The sequence below is a fragment of the Coregonus lavaretus genome (assembly GCF_964263955.1).
Source record: "Coregonus lavaretus genome assembly, contig: HAP1_SCAFFOLD_298, whole genome shotgun sequence".
Taxonomy (NCBI): domain Eukaryota; kingdom Metazoa; phylum Chordata; class Actinopteri; order Salmoniformes; family Salmonidae; genus Coregonus; species Coregonus lavaretus.
In genome coordinates, this window is record NW_028157548.1 from 519,780 (window position 1) to 547,545 (window position 27,766).

The window sequence follows — 27,766 nt, forward strand, 5'->3', positions numbered from 1 at the left end:
GCAACAGTGTGTGAAAACCTTGTGAAGACTTACAGAAAACGTTTGACCTGTGTCATTGCCAACAAAGGGTATATAACAAAGTATTGAGAAACTTTTGTTATTGACCAAATACTTATTTTCCACCATAATTTGCTAATAAATTCATAAAAAATGTAATTTTCTGAATTTTTTCTCTCTCATTTTGTCAGTCATAGTTGACGTGAACCTATGATGAAAATTACAGGCCTCTCTCATCTTTTTAAGCGGGAGAACTTGCACAATTGGTGGCTGACTAAATACTTTTTTTCCCCACTGTATAATGCCACTGGTTGTAAACAAACACTGTATATCTTCAAAAACAGGTTAATGCTATGATTTTGACCTCATGGATGGCCAGTCCTTGTATTCATAGTGTAGTGAATTCAGGGGGTAGCCCTGAGCTGGACTCAAACCTGGGTCCAGAGACTGTCAAGCCAACACCTTATAACTGTTATACCAAGATGTCTGAACTTCTTGATGAGGTCGCTAGGTTTTGGGTTAAGGTTGCTACAATAACTTTCTCTATGAATTTGAGAGTGGTTACATTTCTCCAGCCCCCAATTTTGCTGCTGTTTAAAACCTAGGTTGCCCCTTTAAAAAAAGCCACACATCAATCAATCAACCAATCTGCAGTTCAAACAATAACAAAGCTGTCATTCCACCACTGTTTTGGTAATAAGATGAGGATGGGACTGGAGAAATGTAACTACTCTCAAAATCATAGACAGACCTATGGATGCAAGGACTGACCATCCATGATATCAATATTATAGTTTTAACCATGTTGAGGCGATACAGTGTTGGTTTACATTTACATTGTTTCTAAACATTGGAGTAAAAAAAGCTTATTTTGGGATCTGATGGGGTACGACAGATGAACTAAGCTCATGAGGCATGTGTTATATTCTTCAAGAATCAATGGATATATATAAATAATATAAAAGTCCAAATATGGATGTAGCAACTGCAGATTCCCCCTTTAACACCACACATCAGTTCAACAACTGCAGAGTTTGTGTCTCTGTTTTTAAGACAGTACTTACTAGTGTTAATCAGGGCCCGGTTTCCCAAAACCATCTTACTGCTAAGTTCATCATTAGAACCATTGGATGCCTTAAGATGCCTTTGGGAAACCGGAACCAGATATCCAGTTTCCTCCTCTTCTTCCTCCTCCTTTATCGATGTGACAGTCATCTCCTCCTCCTCCTCTTTCACTCCAAACACGGGAGCCTCCTCTTCTTTTACTGTAACATCCTCCTCCTCTTTCACTCTGAACGCGTCTTCCTCTTCTTTCACTGTAACATCCTCCTCCTCTTTCACTCTGAACGCGTCTTCCTCCTCTTTCACTGTAACGTCTTTCTCTTCTTCTTTCACGGTAACAGCCTCACCACCCTCTACTTGTTTTTGTATTGTAACATCCTCCTCTTCCTCCTCCTCTTTCACTAGAGCTTCTTTCTCCGTCCAGCAGACCTCCTCTTCTTTAGCAGGAGGAGAGTAGCTTAGTGACCTCATGGTCGGGGATGTTAGCTAGCTAGGCTAGTGCTAACTTAACCAGCCAGCTAGCTGACCAATAACAACAACACCGTAAATATGACATTAAATGGGATAACTAACTAGACGACAGAAGTGGGTTTAAAACACAGTGGCTAATATACACGAAAGCGTCTAAAGAGCTTTATTGGTTCGGCTATTTTGTCTAGCAAGCTACCGAGGTGTCTGACTAACTGTTGCTGCTGTTGAAAGAAGCGTCCCGTCCATTAGATTATACGTCACACCAGCAGCATAGCCTTAAAGCCCCACATCGCCATCTGCTGACTGGAGTGGGTAACGAAGTTGAGTAAAATGTAGATTTTATTTTCAGACAAAAAGTTAAAGGGTAGGAAGCATGAGTTTTTACTCACCAATTTAACAACACTTTGTGGTTAAAGACTTAGTAACTTAATTGTAGTCAGGATTGGATTACCTACAGTTATGTTTTTGCGTTATTACACATTTATTAACTTATTTCCGTATATCTTCTAAACTACCCACAATGCACGATTTTGCAATGTCAAATTGATCTACTCTGTGCTACCGAGATCCTATGCTAACTCAAACTGACTAATCTCAGCCACACCTCATGCTCTTCTCAGACTGTGTGGCCAAATACTTTTATAACTAACCCAAGAAAGACCAGAGCCTGTCGTTTCCAATAGGAGCAAATTAATCATAATGGGCAGAACAAACAAGGAAGTGGGCAGAGCCAAGCAGGTGCAAGCGAGCTCCTATTGGCCCGTTCTAGCATTTATTTGCATATTTCATTTAGGGAACGCCTATGCTGTGATGTCTGCAACAACTAAATTCGCCCTTGAACTCCTTCTAAACAATGCAATTTTTTTGAAAAACTTTGGCAAAGGATAAAGTCTACAAAACGTAGTCCACTTTGTTTGTTACAGATTGTAGTTATGGAAACAGAAAACTGTATTGAGATCAAACGTTTCATCAATGAGACAATTAGCAAAATGTCTTCAGAATCCATCTGGCTACTTCCTCTCCCACTGGGCTTCCTCTCATCACCATATTTGGTAGTGAGTGGAAACAGCAACCGGATGCTTCACATTATACATCAGGTGAAATATCTGGCTCATTGTTCTATCTGTGGTTTGGTTGTGTTATTAAATGGTGGGCAGAAGCCGAAAATAGTTAAATTAATTGATCCCAGTCGAGGAAGAACATTATTTTTTGTATATGACAGTAAAATATTGTTATGACTATAACATTTGTTGTCACCTTCAATTCTTGCACATTTTCTCATAAAAAATATATTTCAACTGCTCATGCAACATTGCCGAACTCCTAAACTCAGAACCAATCAGAGTACATATCCCTCGTGATGAAGGCCGCCAATGGCCTGCTTCTATCTACGATGTAACTACAGCCTCTTGTGAAAACTGCTGTTTGATGAAGAGAAACAGATATATCTAGCTCCCGAAGACTGAAATCAGATAAATATGTTTTCGAGTGTACTTGAAATATTGAGCATGCAATAAGAATTGTCTTGATAGTGTGAAGAGGTAACTCCATAGTTACCCCTTCTCGATTTCGAGGGGCCAGTCGAGACCCCCGTTGGAGGCCAACTGAGGGGATAATTCGGGACGGCCCAGTGGGGGGATCCAAATTTGAAAGCTGCCGCAGCCCAAGCGATAGCGGTGGACGGACAGCTACTTCCGGTGGTGAGTGACTGGCGATATTTCCAAATTAAGAATAACCTTTTGTATCAGGTTCGCGCCAACAGGGGGAACTTTGAGAGGTATTGTTGCTGACCCGACGGTACGTAGGAACCGTTCTTCAGCTGGGCCACACCCACCTGTTGGGGGCGCACATGGGAATGGAGAAGACCCGGGAACAGGTCGCCGCCCGGTTCCACTGGCCCGGGATGAGGAGGGCCGTGGAAGACTACTGTCGCAGCTGCCCGGAGTGTCAACTCACTGCCCCGAAAGCACACTTCCGAAACTCTCTGGTCCCCCTGCCGATCATCGGGGTGCCCTTTGAACGCATCGCCATGGACATAGTGGGACCCCTGGTAAAGACTGCACGAGGACACAGGTACATCTTGGTAATAGTAGACTATGCCACCCGGTATCCCGCGGCCATTCCCCTATGGGCGGCGGTATCCAAGGGAATCGCCCGAGAGCTGTTCCACCTCTTTAGCCGGGTGGGCATCCCAAACGAGATCCTGACAGACCAAGTTACAGAGTTTATGTCCCGCCTCATGAAAGAGTTGTGTGCCCTCATGCAGATCAAGCGGATCCGGACCTCCGTTTTTCACCCGCAGACGGATGGGCTCGTCGAGCGCTTTAACAAAACGCTCAAACAGATGCTGTGGAAGGTCATCGAGCAGGACGGGAAGAACTGGGACCAGCTGCTACCCCACCTAATGTTCTCAATCCGAGAAGTACCCCCAATCCTCCACTGGGTTTTCCCCGTTTGAACTCCTCTACGGGAGAAGACGGCGTTCTCGACACCAGATGGTCTCTACCAGTACCGGGTGCTCCCGTTCGGTCTCCACGGAGCCCCGCCCACATTCCAGCGACTGATGAACAGAGTGCTTCGACCCCACCAGCAGTATGCAGCGGCCTATCTGGACGATATCACCCACAGCCAAGGTTGGGAGGAGCGCCTGATGCGCCTCCAGGCGGTGCTGGACGTGCTCAGACAAGCCTGGTTGACCGCAAAACCCCAAGAAATGCAAGCTAGCGTTTGAGGAGGTGGAGTACCTGGGGGTATATGATCGGACGGGGGAAACGTCAAGCCCCAGGAGAGGAAGGTTCACGCGGTACGAGACTGGCCCGTTCCAATGCACCAAGACACAGGTCAAGTCCTTCCTGGGACTTGCAGGATACTATAGCCGGTTTATCCCTAACTTTGCGGCTATAGCTTCCCCCCCTCACCGATCTGACCAAGGCCCGCCTCCCGAAAACAGTGAAATGGACGGAAAGAGACAGAAGCGGCGTTCAGCCGTCTGAAGGAAGCGCTGTGCTCCCATCCGATTCTCGTATCACCCGCGTACAGCAGGTCAGCCACCAGGGGAAGACTCGTCGAGGCCTGGTAACAGATGGAGTATACGTCACGAGGCGGTGGCTCCATCTGCTGGACTCTGAAATCTAAGGTTTAGGCATTAGGGTTAGCAGTGTGGTTACGGTTAGGGTGGGTTAGCAGTGTGGTTACGGTTAGGGTGGGTTAGCAGTGTGGTTAAGGTTAGGGTTATTTAAGGTAAGAGTTAGGCATTAGGGTTAGCAGTGTGGTTAAGGTTATTTAAGGTAAGAGTTAGCAGTGTGGTTAAGGTTAGGGTTATTTAAGGTAAGAGTTAGGCATTAGGGTTAGCAGTGTGGTTAAGGTTAGCATTATTTAAGGTAAGGTTTAGGCATTAGGGTTAGCAGTGTGGTTAAGGTTAGCATTATTTAAGGTGAGAGTTAGGCATTAGGGTTAGCAGTGTGGTTAAGGTTAGGGTTATTTAAGGTAAGAGTTAGTCATTAGGGTTAGCGGTGTGGTTAAGGTTAGGGTTATTTAAGGTAAGAGTTAGCAGTGTGGTTAAGGTTAGGGTTATTTAAGGTAAGGTTTAGGCATTAGGGTTAGCAGTGTGGTTAAGGTTAGGGTTATTTAAGGTAAGAGTTAGCAGTGTGGTTAAGGTTAGGGTTATTTAAGGTAAGGTTTAGGCATTAGGGTTAGCAGTGTGGTTAAGGTTAGGGTTATTTAAGGTAAGAGTTAGCAGTGTGGTTAAGGTTAGGGTTATTTAAGGTAAGATTTAGGCATTAGGGTTAGCAGTGTGGTTAAGGTTAGGGTTATTTAAGGTAAGAGTTAGTCATTAGGGTTAGCAGTGTGGTTAAGGTTAGGGTTATTTAAGGTAAGAGTTAGCAGTGTGGTTAAGGTTAGGGTTATTTAAGGTAAGGCATTAGGGTTAGCAGTGTGGTTACGGTTAGCATTATTTAAGGTGAGAGTTAGGCATTAGGGTTAGCAGTGTGGTTAAGGTTAGGGTTATTTAAGGTAAGGCATTAGGGTTAGCAGTGTGGTTACGGTTAGCATTATTTAAGGTGAGAGTTAGGCATTAGGGTTAGCAGTATGGTTAAGGTTAGGGTTATTTAAGGTAAGAGTTAGGCATTAGGGTTAGCAGTGTGGTTAAGGTTAGGGTTATTTAAGGTAAGAGTTAGGCATTAGGGTTAGCAGTGTGGTTAAGGTTAGGGTTATTTAAGGTTAGGTTTAGCCATTAGGGTTAGCAGTGTGGTTAAGGTTAGGGTTATTTAAGGTAAGAGTTAGAAGTGTGGTTAAGGTTAGGGCTATTTAAGGTAAGGTTTAGGCATTAGGGTTAGCAGTGTGGTTAAGGTTAGCATTATTTAAGGTGAGAGTTAGGCATTAGGGTTAGCAGTGTGGTTAAGGTTAGGGTTATTTAAGGTAAGAGTTAGCAGTGTGGTTAAGGTTAGGGTTATTTAAGGTAAGGTTTAGGCATTAGGGTTAGCAGTGTGGTTAAGATTAGGGTTATTTAAGGTTAGGTTTAGGCATTAGGGTTAGCAGTGTGGTTAAAGTTATATCTGATTTTATGACTGTGGTACTAACCTGTGCCTCTTGTAATCTAAAAGTAATCAGATTTGCGTTACTGAGTTTTGGTAATCCAAAAGCTCCGTTACTGATTACAATTCTGGACAGGTAACTGTAACATATTACATTTAGAAAGTAACCTATCCAACCCAATTGGATATCACGAAAAAATTAAATAATAATAATAAAACATGTAAAAAAGGATCTCTCTGTACTTTGCTCCGTTCATCTTTCCCTCGATCCTGACTAGTCTCCCAGTCCCTGCCACTGAAAAACATCGCCACAGCACGATGCTGCCACCACCACGCTTCACCGTAGGAATGGTGCCAGGTTTCCTCCAGACATGACGCTTGGTTTCATCAGACCAGAGAATCTTGTTTCTCATGGTCTGAGAGTCCTTTAAGTGCCTTTTGGCAAACTCCAAGCGGGCTGTCATGTGCCTTTTACTTCCGTCTGGCCACTTTACCATAAAGGCCTGATTGGTGGAGTGCTGCAGAGATGGTTGTCCTTCTGGAAAGTTCTCCCATCTCCACAGAGGAACTCTGGAGCTCTGTCAGAGTCACCATCGGGTTCTTGGTCACCTCCCTGACCAAGGCCCTTCTCGATTGCTCAGTTTGGCCGGGCGTCCACCTCTAGGAAGAGTCCTGGTGGTTCCAAACTTCTTCCATTTAAGAATGATGGAGGTCACGGTGTTCTTGGGGACCTTCAATGCTACAGAAATGTTTTGGTACCATTCCCCAGATCTGTGCCTCGACACAATCCTGTTTTGGAGCTCTACTGACAATCCCTTCGACCTCATGGCTTGGTTTTTGCTCTGACATGCACTGTCAACTGTGGGACCTTACATAGACAGGTGTGTGCCTTTCCAAATCATGGCAAAACAATTTAATTGACCACAGGTGGACTCCAATCAAGTTGTAGAAACAACTCAAGGATGATCAATGGAAACAGGATGCACCGGAGCTCAATTTCGAGTCTAATAGCAAAGGGTCAGAATACGTATGTAAATAAGGTGTTTCTGTTTTTTAAATAGAGTTTAGCAGGCTTGAAAAGTTGATCGGTTTGATCCATTTGTTCATTTCAGATTTTAGTAGTTGAATCCTTTGAAAAATGTTTAAATCAACAATACGTCATTTTCAACCAAAATGCACTGGAATGGTTGAAAAGTGATAAACTTACGTACCATGCACAATTTTGACATAGTGTTAGATATACAGAATTGATACTGTTTTCATACTAAGATGGACCAAGATATGTGTTGCTTTTACACATATTTGTTCATTGGAGTCTGTTGATCGGTCAGTCATTGGGTTCATTTGTTTTAAAAATATGTTCAAATCAAATCAAGCTTTATTTATATAGCACATTTCAGACATGGATGCAAAGCAATGGCTTCACAAATTTATAAAAACTATGAAAATAAAAACAAATATTTACTACACAACAAACAGTGGATAAAAAAACTAAAGAATAACAATAAAAGCTGAAAGACTAAAGAGCATCTAAGGAAATAACATTGGTTAAAACAGTAAGAATATGATGTAATATCCAGCCCAAAATATAAGCTAGTTTTACTACATTGTTTGTAAACAATATAAATTGTACCAAAAAATTGTCAGTAGGTTGCATAAATAATTATGATTACTAAATGTTACATGAAATGTAAATATGATGAAATATCAAAACCGAACGTACACCCCCTTTAATGTGTCCAAATCAATACCCGAAAACAGTTAGTGATATAATGAAAACCTAAACCTAAAATCTACAGAAACATAATAGTAATCATATTACTTGTATTTATTTAAATATTTTTTTTAAACAACCACCTTATAAAACCTCACAATCACCAAAAACCGCTGTTGTTTTTGACAAGTGGATTTTTCCCCTGATGAGGCTAATATCCATATCACGCTGAAATCAATAGAACAGGGGGGCAAACGTTTAAGGTTCTACATTGGGACATTATTCATTAAAATACTCCTCCTACAATGTTAAAAACATTCTACACTGTGACATTATTTTATTGATATCATGAAACAACTCCTTCATGTATGTATTTTCTGATGTTCATTCAGAGATACACTGGTAAAGTATCTCTTTCCACATTGATCACAGCTATAAGATTTCTCTCCTGTGTGTGTTCTCTGGTGTGATATCAGGATGTTTGGCTAGGTAAAACTCTTCCCACATTGATTACAGCTATAAGGTTTCTCTCTTGTGTGTCCGCTGGTGAATAGTCAGATGGCTAGATGAAGTAAAACTTTTCCCACATTGATCACAGCTATAAGGTTTCTCTCCTGTGTGTGTTCTCTGGTGTATAGTCAGACTGCTAGATGTAACAAATCTCTTCTCACATTGATCACAGCTATAAGGTCTCTCTCCAGTGTGTGTTCTCTGATGAACCTTCAGGCAGCTTGAGTGAGTAAAACTCTTCCCACATTGGTTACAGCTATAAAGTTTCTCTCCAGTGTGAATTCTCTTGTGTAATTGTAATGTATATAATTTTGAAAAACTCTTCCCACAGTCAGAGCAGCTATGAAGCTTCTCTCCAGTGTGAATTCTTTGGTGTGATTGTAATGTATATAATTTCGAAAAGGTCTTCCCACAGACAGCGCAACTATAAGGTTTCTCCCCTGTGTGTGTTCTCTGGTGTGTTTTCAGGCTGCTTGGAACATTAAAACTCTTCCCACATTGATCACAGCTATAAGGTTTCTCCCCTGTGTGGATTCTCTCATGTCTTTTGAGGTCTGCTGAAGAAGTGAATATCTTCCCACAGTCAGAGCAGCAGTGAGCTGTATCGCCTGTGTGAATTCTCTGGTGTACTTTTAGTGAATCTGATCTTGAGTAACTCTTCCCACAGTCAGAGCAGCGGTGAGATTTCTTCCCTGTGGGTTTCCGCTGGTGTTTCTTGAGGTGTTCTGATCTGGAGGGACTCTTCTCTGCCTCCTCAGCTTCATGATGTTGTTGAGGCTCCCCAGAGGATCCACAATAGTCACGTCTCTCTCCTGTGTGAACGACAAAGTCAGACAGATGGTTAAAGTCCCATAACAGCAGAAACCCACTTTTTAATGAATGTTTAAATGCTTTTACAAACTTATTTGACAATTGTCATAATAAGACAGTCAGTGAACAACAACAGTCATATTTAATCGTATTATTTTTACTTTAGTAGTAAAGTTGATGATCCTAGGCTAGAAATACGTTACTACAGTTGCAGAAACTCTAAGCAGTGGCAATGCACCAGACCACTTTTGGTCACCACTTTTGGCCCCTTTCTGTGTTTGCTAAAATTGGGGCATGAGGGCGATACACATGCAATTTGGTTGCAGAAACTCCTCCCTGAGAATACAGAAACCGCTAGTTATGGATGTAGTATATCTGCACTCCTCCATTCTAATAACCTCTAGTTATGGATGTAGTATATCTGAACTCCTCCATGCTAATAACCTCTAGTTATGGATGTAGTATATCTGAACTCCTCCATGCTAATAACCTCTAGTTATGGATGTAGTATATCTGAACTCCTCCATGCTAATAACCTCTAGTTATGGATGTAGTATATCTGAACTCCTCCATGCTAATAACCTCTAGTTATGGATGTAGTATATCTGAACTCCTCCATGCTAATAACCTCTAGTTATGGATGTAGTATATCTGAACTCCTCCATGCTAATAACCTCTAGTTATGAATGTAGTATATCTGAACTCCTCCATGCTAATAACCTCTAGTTATGGATGTAGTATATCTGAACTCCTCCATGCTAATAACCTCTAGTTATGGATGTAGTATATCTGAACTCCTCCCTGCTAATACAGAAACCTCTAGTTATGGATGTAGTATATCTGCATGGAGCAACAATGGTGAGCGAAGATTTTAGTTTTTCACAACGTATTCTGAATATTACAGCGCACTATCAGTGGAAGATCAGGAGTGCTACTCAAGGAAACTCACATTAAGCTATGTGTCACTATTCACAAATTCACCACCGTGGGGGAAAACTCAGGGGAGTTCTCAGAGGCTGACAGCAACAATAGCCTCCATTTACAGGTTGGCTTATGACTGCATTTCACACTACTTTAGGATTATAATTGTAAGGCTCGTTTGAATGTCCTGCTTAATATAATGTTTGTGCCATCGTCTCAAATCAACTGCTTTATACTTTAAAAAACACTTCAACTTCAACCAGTAAAATGCTCTTTGGCTAGCTTCGCTACCAGTCTGTTAATGAGCGTTAGCATTCAAGCTAACAAGTGCTGCATCCAAAATAGATATTTTACAACTATCACAACTAAATATTATCTTAGTGACTGTTAAAGCAATAATCAAAACAACAATTTTAAGCCTATGAGAACCCCAAAAATAGTTTTTATTTAGAAGTAATAACCTGGTAAATCTAGGATGTTGAATGGTCCCAGATGATGAACAGCAGTTTATTTAGAAGTTATAACCTGGTAAATATAGGATGTTGAATGGTCCCAGATGATGAACAGCAGTTTATTTAGAAGTTATAACCTGGTAAATCTAGGATGTTGAATGGTCCCAGATGATGAACAGCAGTTTATTTAGAAGTAATAACCTGGTAAATCTAGGATGTTGAATGGTCCCAGATGATGAACAGCAGTTTATTTAGAAGTAATAACCTGGTAAATCTAGGATGTTGAATGGTCCCAGATGATGAACAGCAGTTTATTTAGAAGTAATAACCTGGTAAATCTAGGATGTTGAATGGTCCCAGATGATGAACAGCAGTTTATTTAGAAGTAATAACCTGGTAAATCTAGGATGTTGAATGGTCCCAGATGATGAACAGCAGTTTATTTAGAAGTAATAACCTGGTAAATCTAGGATGTTGAATGGTCCCAGATGATGAACAGCAGTTTATTTAGAAGTAATAACCTGGTAAATCTAAGATGGTGAATGGTCCCAGATGGTGAACAGCAGTTTATTTAGAAGTAATAACCTGGTAAATCTAGGATGTTGAATGGTCCCAGATGATGAACAGCAGTTTATTTAGAAGTAATAACCTGGTAAATCTAGGATGTTGAATGGTCCCAGATGATGAACATCAGTTGTTTTCCCCCACGGTGGCCGTTGTACTTGTTTATGACGTGACTGAGTCATCAGGTTGCCATGGGCTACATGGGGTGTTTTGGTTTCACTCTGGGTTGAGTAGACAAACAGAGAGGGGACAGAGTCTCTCCTATTTCAGTGGCTGATAATACAGGGGGCGATCCAGGATTGGTTCATCCATTTTAGTTTTAAAACTAATGCTATACTGTATATGAGTCTCTCTATTAATAAAGAGGACAATGTGTGACATTGGGATCACATTTCTAAATGATTTGAAACAAAAGTAAAAACACATTTCATGCAGTTCCACATGTGAACCTACAGGGACAAAATATTATTTACACTGAGTGTACAAAACATTATAAACACCTGGTCTTTCCATGACAGACTGTCCAGGTGAATCCAGGTGAATGCTATGATCCCTTATTGATGCCACTTGTTAAATCCACTCCAATCAGTGTAGATGAAAGGGAGGAGACAGGTTAATAGGAGGTATCCATATTGTCATATTGTCCATTGTCCATATTGTCATACCTTCATGTGTCTCCTGAGTGGCGCAGTGGTCTAAGGCACTGCATCGCAGTGCTAACTGTGTCACTAGAGATCCTGGTTCGTATCCAGGCTCTGTCGCAGCCGGCCGCGACCTGGAGACTCATGGGCGGCGCACAATTGGCCCAGCGTCGTCCAGGGTAGGGGAGGGAATGGCCGGCAGGGATGTAGCTCAGTTGATAGAGCATGGCGTTTGCAACGCCAGGGTTGTGGGTTCGATTCCCACAGGGGGCCAGTATAAAAAAAATATATATATATATATATATGTAAGTCGCTCTGGATAAGAGCGTCTGCTAAATGACTAAAAATGTAAAAAAATGTATGTAAAATCCCATAGAGAATGCTAACTTAGCTAACGAGCGCATTGCAAACATTTTATAGTCTCTGACCTAAACTATTTGGAGGACAGACATCCCAGCTCATAAAGCTATATAAGTAACTAAACTATTTGGAGGACAGACATCCCAGATCATAAAGCTATATAGGTAACTAAACTATTTGGAGGACAGACATCCCAGATCATAAAGCTATATAGGTAACTAAACTATTTGGAGGACAGACATCCCAGATCATAAAGCTATATAGGTAACTAAACTATTTGGAGGACAGACATCCCAGCTCATAAAGCTATCTAAGTAATATTAGCCAGCAAGGCTCTTGGTCCAGGAGGACGGATTCTCTGCAGTTGATCTTGGAAGCAGCTACCCACTAAAGCTAACTAGCTACTAAATCAAGTCAACCAAATGGACAACTGCAGAGTATTTAGCACGTTTTAGACAGTTGACTTTAGTTATAAAGATATCTAGCTGGCAAAAACATTTAGTTGTGAATTCCCTCCTGTAACTAGATCACCAGGTGCACAACAGTGAGTGACTCAGAAGGCTCCGGTCTCTAGTTGGTGTGAACCAGCACCACATGCTGCAACAACAGTGAGTGACTCAGAAGGCTCCGGTCTCTAGTTGGTGTGAACCAGCACCACATGCTGCAACAACAGTGAGTGACTCAGAAGGCTCCGGTCTCTAGTTGCTGTGAACCAGCACCACATGCTGCAACAACAGTGAGTGACTCAGAAGGCTCCGGTCTCTAGTTGGTGTGAACCAGCACCACATGCTGCAACAACAGTGAGTGACTCAGAAGGCTCCGGTCTCTAGTTGGTGTGAACCAGCACCACATGCTGCAACAACAGTGAGTGACTCAGAAGGCTCCGGTCTCTAGTTGTGAACCAGCACCACATGCTGCAACAACAGTGAGTGACTCAGAAGGCTCCGGTCTCTAGTTGGTGTGAACCAGCACCACATGCTGCAACAACAGTGAGTGACTCAGAAGGCTCCGGTCTCTAGTTGGTGTGAACCAGCACCACATGCTGCAACAACAGTGAGTGACTCAGAAGGCTCCGGTCTCTAGTTGGTGTGAACCAGCACCACATGCTGCAACAACAGTGAGTGACTCAGAAGGCTCCAGTCTCTAGTTGGTGTGAACCAGCACCACATGCTGCAACAACAGTGAGTGACTCAGAAGGCTCCGGTCTCTAGTTGGTGTGAACCAGCACCACATGACTGGGAACTACCGGTAAGCTACATAATGACATCAAGTGACAATCTTCTTTATCTCTCCTAACATATTGCACAATTCAGGGTTTGTATGGTCATGAAAAACCTGGAAAAAAGTCATGGAATTTTAGGGAAATTATCAATTTTATTTAGGACGTTTAAAAAAAAACTATTTTATCAATCAAATAAAAAAAATCAACCTATCAGCCAGGATGGGAATTACAGTGAAGAGCGTCTGTGTTTTGCAAGCATCACCTGTGTGTGTGTGCAAGACGAGTTGGCCGTTGCTCAAGGCCAGAGAGACAGTCGAATAGCAGCAGCAGGTTGGCCTAGTCTATAAAATGTGACAGAGAACAGACTAACTAGGTAGCCAACTCAATACTTGTTTTGTATATACTTCCAGTTGATTTGGGCATCCAATGTATGGGACATTGCAACTCAATAAATGCTAGTCAGCCTGCAAAGTAAATACTTCTAAGGTGGCTAAGATAAATATGACTAAACTAGAAAAGGTATATTTCCTGAAGACAATTTGTGGGCTTGCTTCATCTGAATAAAAAGATTTGTAGCCTACCATAGCCATTTGACCTTTGATATATTTAATGAGCTGGTACATGGGATCAGAGAGCAGCCTCCCATGGTGTCGATACCACATTACGCTTACTTTTCTATGCGTACATAGACAATTATTGGTCATGGAAATCTGGTTAAAAGTAACGGAAACGTCATGAAATTCCATCTGTCAAAATGTGTATGAACCCTGACAATTCGACTGCAGGTATTTACTTAAAAAGCAGCTACAAATATTCAAATGTATTTTTAAAAAAACTTCAAAGGAATAGTTTCAACGGTATTGACGGTTATCAGTTTCCCCCAAAAAAATATTACATTCATTCAAAAGCGGATGTTCTTCCAAACATTTATGCTTGTTTAGTTCCTTACCGCGTGTAATAAGCTTGACTACTTATTGGAAAAGTGTGAAATGAGAAGCACATCAATTCTGGATCTGACCGTCATTCACCAGGTGTATTCATTTCAGTTTGTATTAAAGAAACGCCATGCATCGACCACTATCAGTTTACTGCGAAATGAGGTGACGATGTCACTATTATGAGATCTTTGAGCTATTCTAGGTGGAAAATCTATCTGAAGAGTTGTCAGGTGTTTAATTGAAGTCTCCAACTATTATAAGCCATGCATTTGTATACTTGTTTTGCAGCTCAGTAAGCTTATCAGCAAAATCCGAAAAATAAAAGGTATTGTTTGAGGTGTGAGAATTGTACCCATACACAGTGCATATAATTAAACAAGCATTCTAGTTTAGAGATCAATATAACCCATCTCCCATCTTTGGACGCAGAAGACTCTGAAATATCGCCTCTACAATTATGAAGCAATATCATAGTACCAGCTGACTGGTTAGATCCGTGACTATAATAAACAGAATTTCCAAAACGTTGAATCTGAATTGCAGGAGTGAGTCTCCTGGAGTAGAATGAAATCTGCATTAATGTGTTTACAAAAAATATATTTAAAAAACTGTGCTTTTCTTTTAGTTATGTCTCGTAAGCCCCAGGCATTTGGAGATACAACATTTAGTGCGTCGAGTTCAACGTTTTGCAGAACCTCTAGCAGGTAGTTTAGCGGTTAAGAGAGCGTTGGGCCACTAACCGAAAGGTCACTGGTTCGAATCCCCGAGCAGACTAAGTGACAAATCTGTTGATGTGTCCTTGAGCAAGGCACTTAACCCTAATTGCTCTTGTAAATGGCTCTGCATAAGAGCGTCTGCTAAAGGACAAAAAAATATATATAACCAAAATACAGTGGTATGAATAACTGGATAAATATAGCCTGTATATACTGAACAAAAATATAAACACAACTTGCAACAATTTTGATGATTTTAGTGAGTTACAGTTTATATATAAGGAAATCAGTCAATTGAAATAAATTCATTAGGCCCTAATCTATGGATTTCACGACTGGGAACACATATGCTTCTGTTGGTCACAAATACCTTAAAAAAAAAAAATTAGTGACGTGGATCAGAAAACCAAGTCAGTATCTGGTGTGACCACCATTTGCCTCACACAGCACGACACATCTTCGCATAGAGTTGATCAGGCTGTTGATTGTGGCCTGTGGAATGTTCCCCCACTCCTCTTCAATGTCTGTGTTAAAGTTGCTGGATATTGTCAGGAACACGCTGTCATACACTGCGATCCAGAACATCCCAAACATGCTCAATGGGTGACATATCTGGTGAATATGCAGGCCATGGAAGAACTGGACCATTTTCAGCTTCCAGGAATTGTGTAAAGATCCTTGCGACATGGGGCCGTGATTTATCATGCTGAAACATGGAGGCGATGGAGGTGATGGAGGCGGATGAATGGAGTGACAATGGGCCTCAAGATCTCGTCACGCTATCTCTTTGCATTCAAATTGCCATCGATAAAATGCAATTGTGTTTGTTGTCCGTAGCTTATGCCTGCCCATACCATAACCCCACCATGGGGCACTCTGTTCACAACGTTTACATCAGCAAACCGCTGGCCCACCTGACTCCATACCGGGATGCATCCGTGAAGAGCACACTTCTCCAGTGTGCCAGTGGCCATCGAAGGTGCGCATTGGCCCACTGAAGTCGGTTATGACACCGAACTGCAGTCAGGTGGTGAGGTCGACGAGCACGCAAATGAGCTTCCCTGAGACGATTTCTGACAGTTTGTGAAGAACTTCTTCGGTTGTGCAAACCCACAGTTTCATCAGCTATCCGGGTGGCTGGTCTCAGATGATCCCGCAGGTCAAGAAGCAAGATGTGGAAGTCCTGGGCTGGCGTGGTTACATATGGTCTGAGGTTGTGAGACCGGTTGGATGAACTGCCAAATTCTCTAAAAAGATGTTGGAGGCAGCTTATGGTAGAGAAATGAACATTAAATTATCTGGCAACAGCTCTGGTGGACATTCCTGCAGTCAGCATGCCAATTGCACGCACCTTCAAAACTTGAGACATCTGTGGCATTGTGTTGTGTGACAAAACTGCACATTTTAGAGTGGCCTCTGAGACCTGATGAGAGCTGATGAAACAGTGGACTATTTATGTCTGTAAAAAGCTATTTTGTGCGGAAAAACCCATGGTGGCCCCTCTGCCCAATCATGTGAAATCCATAGATTAGTGCCTAATTTATTTATTTCAATTGACTGATTTTCTTATATGAACTGTAACTCAGTAAAATCGTTGAAATTGTTGCATGTTGCGTTTACATTTTGTAAACACAACATGCAACAATTTCAACGATTTTACTGATGTGGAGGTCCTGGGCTGTAAGTCAGTCAGTCCTCTCAAGTCAGATTGAGACGTTCACTTGTAGTCGATCTTGTTTCCATCAATAAATGCAAAAGGAGAGCTGAAAGACGCTCTCTTCCCCTCTTCTCTAGCCTTTCTTTTTTTGTTTTAAGGGAAGGGGTTCCATCCTCCCAGGTCGATGGCCTGGTGTAGGATCGTTTAGGACCAAATTAGTAGGATGGGCTGGTGGGGGATCGTTTAGGGCCAAAGTATTGGGATGGCCTGGTGGGGGATCGTTTAGGGCCAAAGTAGTGGGATGAGCTGGTGGGTTTTTAGTGTATAGTTGCAGGGTTAGATGGTGGTGCAATTTCAATTCTTCCCATTTCCCCTTTTTTTTTGTGACCAAATTGTGCAAAACCACACTCCGACCTGCGGAAGGCAGCAATACAGCGTCTAGTCTGACGAAGAGTCACATGAAGAAGAATAAGGGTTCACAAGACCAAGACTTGGACCTGATTGTAAAAAAAAAAAAAGATATGGCCGTTTTGATAGTGGGAGTGTGACTCTGTTACCCCACGACCTGGCCCTTTAGTTCAACAACTGCAGTGTTGTGCTTCTGTTTTAAGACAGTACTTACTGGTGTTAATCAGATCCCCAATCTCCTCCTCTTCTTCCAATACATCAGTTATCTCTCCCTCCTCCTTCACTCCAAAATCTGAATCCTCCTCTTCTTTCACTGTAACATCCTCCTCTTCCTCCTCTTCTTTAACGACAACGTTCAGCCACACACCCTCTTTCTCCGTCCAGTAGACCTCCTCTTCTTTAGCAGGAGGAGAGTAGCTTAGTGAGCTCATGGTCGGGGATGTTAGCTAGCTAGGCTAGTGATAACTTAACCAGCCAGGTAGCTACGTTAGCTGACTAATAACAACAACGAAAATATGAAATTAAATGGGATAACTAGCTAGACGACAGAAATACGTTCAAAACACAGTGGATAATATATATGACAGCGTCTAAAGAGCTTCAATGTTTCGGCTAGCAAGCTACCGAGGTGGCTGACCATTTCCATTGAACTATAAAAGAACATGGCTGACGAGCTGGGTTGTCACTAGTTACCACAGCCACAAAGTAAACATTGGCTATCGTAAAAATTCATGAAAACAAACATTTCCTTTTTTGTCTTCATTTAAGGCTACGGTTAGGCATAAGGTTAGCAATGTGGTTAAGGTTAGGTTTAAAAATAAGATTTTAAGAACAGACGTTGTAGAAATGGGCGGGATTTAGCCATAATTATGTCTTTGTGACTGTGGTAACTAGTGACGACAGACTAGCTGTTGTTGTTGAAAGAAGCGTCCAGTTCACTTCCACGTCACACTCTGGCAGACTTGCCTGAAAGACCCACAGCGCCATCTGCTGACTGGAGTTTGAAACGCAGTTGAGATAATGTTTTATTTTATTTTCAGACGAAGTTAAAACAATTTCAACACTGTGGACTCATAGCAGTTCTCTACGGAACAGTACAACAACAAAATACGTTTTTAACTACTTTTTTTTTTTAAATCATTATTATATCATTTAAAAATAGCTTATTATTTTGCGTTCCCTCGCAAAAAAGTGAACTAGCTACTAACCTAGTCCCCAATCAAAAATCAAATCAAATGTATTTGTCACATACACATGGTTAGCAGATGTTATTGCGAGTGTAGCGAAATGCTTGTGCTTCTAGTTCAGTCAGTGCAGCAATATCTAGCAAGTAATATCTAACAGTTACACAACAAAAACCCAATACACACAAATCTAAGTAAAGGAATGGAATAAGAACATGTAAATATATGGATGAGCAATGTCATTATCAGAGCGGCATAGGCTAAGATGCAATAGATAGTATAGAATACAGTATATACATATGAGATGAGTAATGCAAGATATGTAAACATTACTAAGATATTATAGAATACAGTATATACATATGAGATGGGTAATGCAAGATATGCAAACATTATTAAGATAGTATAGAATACAGTATATACATATGAGATGGGTAAAGCAAGATATGTAAACATTATTAAGGTGGCATTATTAAAGTGACTAGTGTTCCATTTCTTAAAGTGGCCAGTGATTTCAATAGGCAGCAGCAGCCTCTAATGTGCTAGTGATGGCTATTTAACAGTCTGATGGCCTTGAGATAGAAGCTGTTTTTCAGTCTCTCGGTCCCAGCTTTGATGCACCTGTACTGACCTCACCCTTCTGGATGATAGCGGGGGGAACAGGCAGTGGCTCGGGTGGTAGCTGTCCTTGATGATCTTTTTGGCCTTCCTGTGACATCGGGTGCTGTAGGTGTCTTGGAGGGCTGGTAGTTTGCCCCCTGGTGATACATTGTGCAGACCGCACCACCTTCTGGAGAGCCCTGCGGTTGCGGGCGGTGCAGTTGCCGTACCAGGCGGTGATAACAGCCCGAGAGGATGCTCTCAATTGTGCATCTGTAAAAGTTTGTGAGGGTTTTAGGTTGCCAAGCCAAATTTCTTCAGCCTCCTGAGGTTGAAGAGACGCTGTTGCGCCTTCTTCACCACACTGTCAATCCTGACATGTTGCATGTTAAGAAGGTGGACTTTGTAGCGTTTATTGCACTGGTTATCAACTGCACAGCGCAAACAGAGAGGAAATCTGCGAAAATAGGGGCATCATTGTGACATCATTGTGATATCATTGTGACATCACAGTGCGTTTATTGGGACTCCCTCTCTCTCTCTCTCTCTCTCTCTCTCTCTCTCTCCCTCTCCCTCTCTCTCTCTCTCAGGGGGCTCAGGGATTTTACTGCAGAGGCATTACAAGGAATCCGCTCTCTCTCTCTCCCTCTCTCTCTCTCTCCCTCTCCCTCTCTCTCTCTCAGGGGGCTCAGGGATTTTACTGCAGAGGCATTACAAGGAATCCTGTCTCTCTCTCTCTCTCTCTCTCTCTCTCTCTCTCTCTCTCTCCCTCTCCCTCTCTCTCTCTCTCTCTCTCTCTCTCTCCCTCTCCCTCTCCCTCTCTCTCTCAGGGGGCTCAGGGATTTTACTGCAGAGGCATTACAAGGAATCCTGCCGATTAATGCTCCGACCTCACAGGCACCTGAGCCTGTTTAGGGATGTGATTTTAACTGTGACTGAAGGAGGTGGGGTGGTTATTATTGATTCATTTATTGTATTTTCTATGATGTTGGGTCCCACCAATAGGGACACAACACCTTAAATAATAATAATAATAATAATAAGAATAAGAATAAGAGTCTCTGGGAACTAGATGAGCTATTAACTAGTCAACTATTATTACCTAGTAAACTACTATTAACTAGTCAAATATTATTACCTAGTAAACTACTATTAACTAGTCAACAATTATTACCTAGTAAACTACTATTAACTAGTAAACTACTATTAACTAGTCAACTATTATTACCTAGTAATCTACTATTAACTAGTAAACTACTATTAACTAGTCAACAATTATTACCTAGTAAACTACTATTAACTAGTAAACTACTATTAACTAGTCAACAATTATTACCTAGTAAACTACTATTAACTAGTAAACTACTATTAACTAGTCAACTATTATTACCTAGTAAACTACTATTAACTAGTAAACTACTATTAACTAGTAAACTGGGTGGCAGGTAGCTTAGTGGTTAAGAGCGTTGTGCCAGTAACCGAAAGGTCACTGGTTCTAATCCCCGAGCCGACTAGGTGAAAAATCTGTCGATGTGCCCTTGAGCAAGGCACTTAACCCTAATTGCTCCTGTAAGTCGCTCTGGATAAGAGCGTCTGCTAAATGACTAAAAATGTTGTTTTTTTTAAGTTAACTATTATTAACTAGTAAACTACTATTAACTAGTCAACTATTATTACCTAGTAAACTACTATTAACTAGTCAAATATTATTACCTAGTCAACTATTATTAACTAGTCAACTATTATTACTTAGTAAACTACTATTAACTAGTAAACTACTATTAACTAGTCAACTATTATTACCTAGTAAACTACTATTAACTAGTAAACTATTATTAACTAGTCAACAATTATTACCTAGTAATCTACTATTAACTAGTAAACTATTATTACCTAGTAAACTACAATTAACTAGTAAACTATTATTAACTAGTCAACTACTATTAACTAGTCAACTATTATTACCTAGAAAACTACTATTAACTAGTAAACTAGCTAATCTAGAGCTACCTTCACAACCAAGAGGATATAAACAAACAGCTTTAGGTAAGTGTCCTTTTTTACTTGTAATTTCACATTTGGAAGGTGCATTGAAACAAATAGCTAGCTAGCTAGATTATATCATTTCTAGCACAGCAAACTAGCTAGCTAGCTATATGAATGATGCACTGAAATACAGTGGCTTGCGAAAGTATTCACCCCCCTTGGCATTTTTCCAATTTTGTTGCCTTACAATCTGGAATTAAAATTGATTTTTTTTTTTGGGGGGGGGGGGGTTGTATCATTTGATTTACACAACATGCCTACCACTTGGAAGATGCAAAATATTTTTTTTGTGAAACAAACAAGAAATAAGACAAAAAAAACTGAAAACTTGAGCGTGCATAACTATTCACCCCCCCACCCAAAGTCAATACTTTGTAGAGCCACCTTTTGCAGCATTTACAGCTGCAAGTCTCTTTGGGTATGTCTCTATAAGCTTGGCACATCTAGCCACTGGGATTTCTGCCCATTCTTCAAGGCAAAACTGCTCCAGCTCCTTCAAGTTGGATGGGTTCCGCTGGTGTACAGCAATCTTTAAGTCATACCACAGAATCTTAATTGGATTGAGGTCTGGGCTTTGACTAGGACATTCCAAGACATTTAAATGTTTCCCCTTAAACCACTCAAGTGTTGCTTTAGCAGTATGCTTAGGGAAATTGTCCTGCTGGAAGGTGAACCTCCGTCCCAGTCTCAAATCTCTGGAAGACTGAAACAGTTTCCCCTCAAGAATTTCCCTGTATTTAGAGCCATCTATCATTCCTTCAATTCTGACAAGTTTCCCAGTCCCTGCCGATGAAAAACATCCCAACAGCATGATGCTGCCACCATTTTGTTTGCTTATTTTTTTATTTAAGCAATGGCTTTTTTCTGGCCACTCTTCCGTAAAGCCCAGCTCTGTGGAGTGTACGGCTTAAAGTGGTCATATGGACAAATACTCCAATCTCCGCTGTGGAGCTTTGCCTGGTCCGTGTGTTTTGGTGGGCGGCCATTTCTTGGCAGGTTTGTTGTGGTGCCATATTCTTTCAATTTTTTTATAATGGATTTAATGGTGCTCCATGGGATGTTCAAAGTTTCTGATATTTTTTTATAACCCAACCCTGATCTGTACTTCTCCACAACTTTGTCCCTGACCTGTTTGGAGAGCTCCTTGGTCTTCATGGTGCCGCTTGCTTGGTGGTGCCCCTTGCTTAGTGGTGTTAGTGGTGTTGCAGACTCTGGGGCCTTTCAGAACAGGTGTATTTATACTGAGATCATGTGAAAAATCATGTGACACTTAGATTGCACACAGGTGGACTTTATATTAACTAATTATGTGACTTCTGTAATTGTGGTGTGAAGCCAGATCTTATTTAGGGGCTTCATAGCAAAGGGGGTGAATACATGTGCACACACCACTTTTCCGTTATTTATTTTTTTGAAACAAGTAATTTTTTTTCATTTGACTTCCCCAATTTCAACAATTTAGTGTATGTCCATTACATGAAATCCAAATAAAAATCAATTTAAATTACAGGTTGTAATGCAACAAAATATGAAAAACGCCAAGGGGGATGAATACGTTTGCAAGGCACTGTACGTAATTTTCAACAAAAAATGCACTGGATTGGTTGAAATGTGATAATAAACTGACGTAGTGGAAGATACTGAATTGATACTGTTTTCATACTAAGATGGACCAAGGTATGTGTTGCTTTTACACATATTTGTTCATTGGTTTTGCAAGAGTCTGTTGATCGGTCGGTCATTGGGTTAATTTGTTTTGCAATATGTTCAAATCAAATCAAGCTTTATTTATACAGCACATTTCAGACATGGATGGAAAGCAATGGCTTCAGAAATTAATTTAAAAAACTAAAAAACTGAAATATTTACTAGACAACAAACATAAGAGATTCAAAAAACTAAAGAATATCAATAAAAACTGAAAGACTAAAGAGCATCTAAGGAAATAACATTGGTTAAAACAGTAAGAATATGATGTAATATCCAGCCCAAAATATAAGCTGGTTTTACTACACTGTTTATAAACAATATAATTGTAAAAACAAATTGTCAGTTGGTTGCATAAATAAGTATTATTACTAAATGTTACATGAAATGTAAATATGATGAAATATCAACACTAAATGTACACCCCTTTGTTAATAATTCACTTAATGGTGAGGCATGGAATAATAACAAGGACCTGAAAAATACGTATTTTCAACTTTCACTTTCAACCAAAACAGAACGTAGATTGGACATCGGGCATAGTCTTCTTTTCAATGTATTTTCAATGACATTTTGCTAGGTGGGATAGCACAATGTCAAAACAGTTAATGTGTCCAAATCAATAACCAATATGCAGAAACAGTTTGTGATACAGTTGAAGTCGGAAGTTTACATACACTTAGGTTGGAGTCATTAAAACTCATTTTTCAACCACTCCACAAATGTCTTGTTAACAAACTATAGTTTTGGCAAGTTGGTTAGGACATCTACTTTGTGCATGACACAAGTAATTTTTCTAACAATTGTTTACACAGATTATTTCACTTATAATTCACTGTATCACAATTCCAGTGGGTCAGAAGTGTACATACACTAAGTTGACTGTGCCTTTAAACAGCTTGGAAAATTCCAGGAAATGATGTCATGGCTTTAGAAGCTTCTGATAGGCTAATTGACATAATTTGAGTCAATTGGAGGTGTACCTGTGGATGTATTTCAAGGCCTACCTTCAAACTCAGTGCCTCTTTGCTTGACATCACGGGAGATATCTTTTACCTCACTGGTTAGAGGACAACCTGCAGAAGACAGTCAGCTACATTTTGGAGTGATGCATTTAAATTCAGCGGTCCCCAAAACGAAGAGAAACGCAACACTTATTTGTCATCACTCATATAGATATCACGTTGAAATCAATTGCTTGAGAGGGGGGATATGAGGTTGCACGTCCTCTTAAAACTAACAGCTCAAAAACCACACGGAATCTGGGAATAATGTGTACATCACTGGTCAGAGGACAATTTGTAGAAAACAGCTAGCTACATTTAGAAGTGTTGCATTTTGATTCAAGTGGGTCGCCAACGTGGTAAGTGTAACACAACTCATTTCAGAGCCTGGATTTTCCCCCTGATGAGGCTAATATCCATATCACGCTGAAATCAATAGAACAGGGGCAAATGTTAAGGGTCTACATTGTGACATTATTAATTAAAATACTCCTTCTACAATGTTAAAAACATTCTACATTGTGACATTATTTCATTGATATGAAACAACTCCTTAATGTATGTCATTTCTGACGTTAAATCAGAGATCTTTTACCAGAGTATCTCTTTCCATATTGACCACAGCTGAAAGATTTATCTCCTGTGTGTGTCCGTTGGTGCATAGTCAGACTGCTAGATGTAACAAAACTCTTCCCACATTGATCACAGAAAGGCTTCACTACTGTGTGTGTTTTTAAATGTATGGACGAAACAAAACTCTTTCCAATGAGCTATATATATAGTTTCTCTCCTGTGTGAATTCTCTGGTGTGACTGCAATGAAGATGAGTTTCTCTCATGTGTGTGTTTTTAGGTGTGCTACCAGGCTGCTTGAGTGAGCAAAACGTTTCCCACATTGACTACAGCTATAAGGTTTCTCTCCTGTGTGTGTTCTCTGGTGTGATTTTAAATTTCCTGAGATAACAAAACTCTTTCCACAGTCAGAGCAATGGAAAGGTTTCTCTCCTGTGTGCGTTCTCTGGTGGATAGTCAGCTGGCTAGGTGAAGTAAAACTCTTCCTACATTGATCACAGCTATAAACTTTCTCTGCAGTGTGTATTCTCTGGTGTACTTTTAGTGAATCTAATCTTGAGTAACTCTTCCCACAGTCAGAGCAGCGGTGAGATGTCTCTCCTGTGTGAATTCTCTGGTGTACTTTTAGTGAATCTGATCTTGAGTAACTTTTCCCACAGTCAGAGCAGCGGTGAGATTTCTTCCCTGTGGGTTTCCGCTGGTGTTTCTTGAGGTGTTCTGATGTGGAGAGACTCTTCTCTGCCTCCTCAGCTTCATGATGTTGTTGAGGCTCCCCAGAGGATCCACGATAGTCACGTCTCCCTCCTGTGTGAACAACAAAGTCAGACAGATGGTTAAAGACCCACAACAGCAGAAATACTGTTTATTTGAGCTAAAAGGTGATGCCCATGATGTTGTACAACAATGTATATCTGTAATGAATGTTTAACGATTTGACGATTTACGTCTGTAATTAATGTTTACATGCTTTTACAAACGTATTTGACAATTGTCTTAATAAGACAGTCAAGTGAACAACAATAGCCATATTTTGTCTTATATTTTTCACATTAGTGGATACATACATTATTACAGTTGAAGAAACCTTAGGCAATGCGCCAGACCACTTTTGCTCACCAATTATAGGCCCCTTTGAGTGCTACTCACATTAAGCTCTGTGTCGATATTCACTAATTCACCACCGTGGGGGAAAACTCAGGGGAGTTCTCGTAGGCTGCCAGCAACAATAGCCTCCATTTACAGGGTGCTTATGACTGCATTTCCCACTACTTTAGGATTATAATTGTAAGGCTCGTTTGAACGTCCTGCTTAATATAATGTTTGTGCCATCGTCTCAAATCAACTGCTTTATACCTTAAAAAACACTTAAAACTTCAACCAGTAAAATGCTCTTTGGCTAGCTTTGCTACCAGCCTGTTAATGAGCGTTAGCATTCAAGCTAACAAGTGCTGCATCCAAAATAGGTATTTTGCAACTATGTTGGATTCTAACTTGAATGTACCTATTCATGTTAACATACCAGAACTTATTGATTACTTTACATGTATGAGGAATGTATGTGTTGTGGTCAATGGAGGGTGAGATAAGAACTAGGTGTATGGAAAGTTACTGAGTGAGACACAGAAGTGTAGTGAAGAAGGGGGGGAGTGCAGAATGTTTACATTCTGTCAAACATGTTATTGTTCAATCTCATGGCTCCTATGGAGCGAGGCAAAGGGCAAAGGGCAAAGGGCAGCAGTCTGGTTTCAGTCCCTGATAAGGTAGGACAGCCCTGGATTAGGGAGGAGTGAGGAATCTGACCCGAGGTCAGGTCAGATATAATATAATATATAATATGCCATTTAGCAGACGCTTTTATCCAAAAGCGACTTACAGTCATGCGTGCATACATTTTTGTGTATGGGTGGTCCCGGGGATCGAACCCACTACCCTGGCGTTACCAGGATTGATGAGATGGTCCTCTGTAGCTCAGCTGGTAGAGCACGGCGCTTGTAACGCAAGGGTAGTGGTTCGATCCCCGGGATCACCCATACACAAAAATGTATGCACGCATGACTAAGAGATTCCTCACTCCTCCCTAATCCAGGGCTGTCCTACCTTATTCTACCAGCTGAGCTACAGAGGACCATCTCATCAATCCTGGTGACCCAAAGGACCATAGCACTACCACAACTAATCTTCTCATCAATCCTGGTCCTGGTGACCCAGATGAAGTGACAAGGAACAGTCCTGTTCCACAGACGCCCACGAAGGTTCTAGCAGGAGGCGGGGCCATGACTACACCAGTGAGAGGAAACCAATGAAGTTCCTGACCATCAACAAAGATGTATTGGCTGTCTAGATGTGCAAGGAGTTCCTGACCATCAACAAAGATGTATTGGCTGTCTAGATGTGCAAGGAGTTCCTGACCATCAACAAAGATGTATTGGCTGTCTAGATGTGCAAGGAGTTCCTGACCATCAACAAAGATGTATTGGCTGTCTAGATGTGCAAGGAGTTCCTGACCATCAACAAATATGTATTGGCTGTCTAGATGAGGAAGGATTTCCTGACCATCAACAAAGATGTATTGGCTGTCTAGATGAGGAGGAGTTGACTCTGACTAGTAGGAAGGTATACATATGTGTGCTTGTGTAATCATGTTGTTGTCTTTGCAGCTGTATGACCCAGTCATGTTGTTGTCTTTGCAGCTGTATGACCCAGTCATGTTGTTGTCTTTGCAGCTGTATGACCCAGTCATGTTGTTGTCTTTGCAGCTGTATGACCCAGTCATGTTGTTGTCTTTGCAGCTGTATGACCCAGTCATGTTGTTGTCTTTGCAGCTGTATGACCCAGTCATGTTGTCTTTGCAGCTGTATGACCCAGTCATGTTGTTGTCTTTGCAGCTGTATGACCCAGTCATGTTGTTGTCTTTGCAGCTGTATGACCCAGTCATGTTGTTGTCTTTGCAGCTGTATGACCCAGTCATGTTGTTGTCTTTGCAGCTGTATGACCCAGTCATGTTGTTGTCTTTGCAGCTGTTTGACCCAGTCATGTTGTTGTCTTTGCAGCTGTATGACCCAGTGGGTGAATAAACTTGGTTTGAGGTTTTTCTAGTCGTCCGTGAGTTTTGACTCTGTTTGTTCAGAACCCAACAATACTTTAAAAAACACTTCAACTTCAACCAGTAAAATGCTTTTTGGCTAGCTTTGCTACCAGCCTGTTAATGAGCGTTAGCATTCAAGCTAACGTGCTGCATCCAAAATAGTTATTTTGCAACTATCACAACTAAATATTATCTTAGTAACTGTTCAAGCAATAATCAAAATAACAATTGAATGGTCCCAGATGGTGAACAGCAGTTTATTTAGAAGTAATAACCTGGTAAATCTAGGATGTTGATTGGTCCCAGATGGTGAACAGCAGTTTATTTAGAAGTAATAACCTGGTAAATCTAGGATGTTGATTGGTCCCAGATGGTGAACAGCAGTTTATTTAGAAGTAATAACCTGGTAAATCTAGGATGTTGAATGGTCCCAGATGATGAACAGCAGTTTATTTAGAAGTAATAACCTGGTAAATCTAGGATGTTGAATGGTCCCAGATGGTGAACAGCAGTTTATTTAGAAGTAATAACCTGGTAAATCTAGGATGTTGAATGGTCCCAGATGGTGAACAGCAGTTTATTTAGAAGTAATA

The 27,766-nt window shown here is 41.0% G+C and overlaps 1 protein-coding gene across 1 annotated transcript; it reads right to left on the minus strand.

Annotated features, from left to right (window-relative positions):
- Nucleotides 1-7,462: 7,462 nt before the first annotated feature.
- Nucleotides 7,463-17,607, minus strand: LOC311125281 (uncharacterized protein). Its single transcript, XM_084199327.1, has 2 exons — nucleotides 17,190-17,607; nucleotides 7,463-9,098 (listed from the first exon to the last, which is right to left on the minus strand). Exons 1-2 carry the CDS (start codon nucleotides 17,404-17,406, stop codon nucleotides 8,293-8,295), a joined length of 1,023 nt encoding a protein of 340 aa, XP_084055453.1. The 5' UTR covers nucleotides 17,407-17,607; the 3' UTR covers nucleotides 7,463-8,292.
- Nucleotides 17,608-27,766: the final 10,159 nt, after the last annotated feature.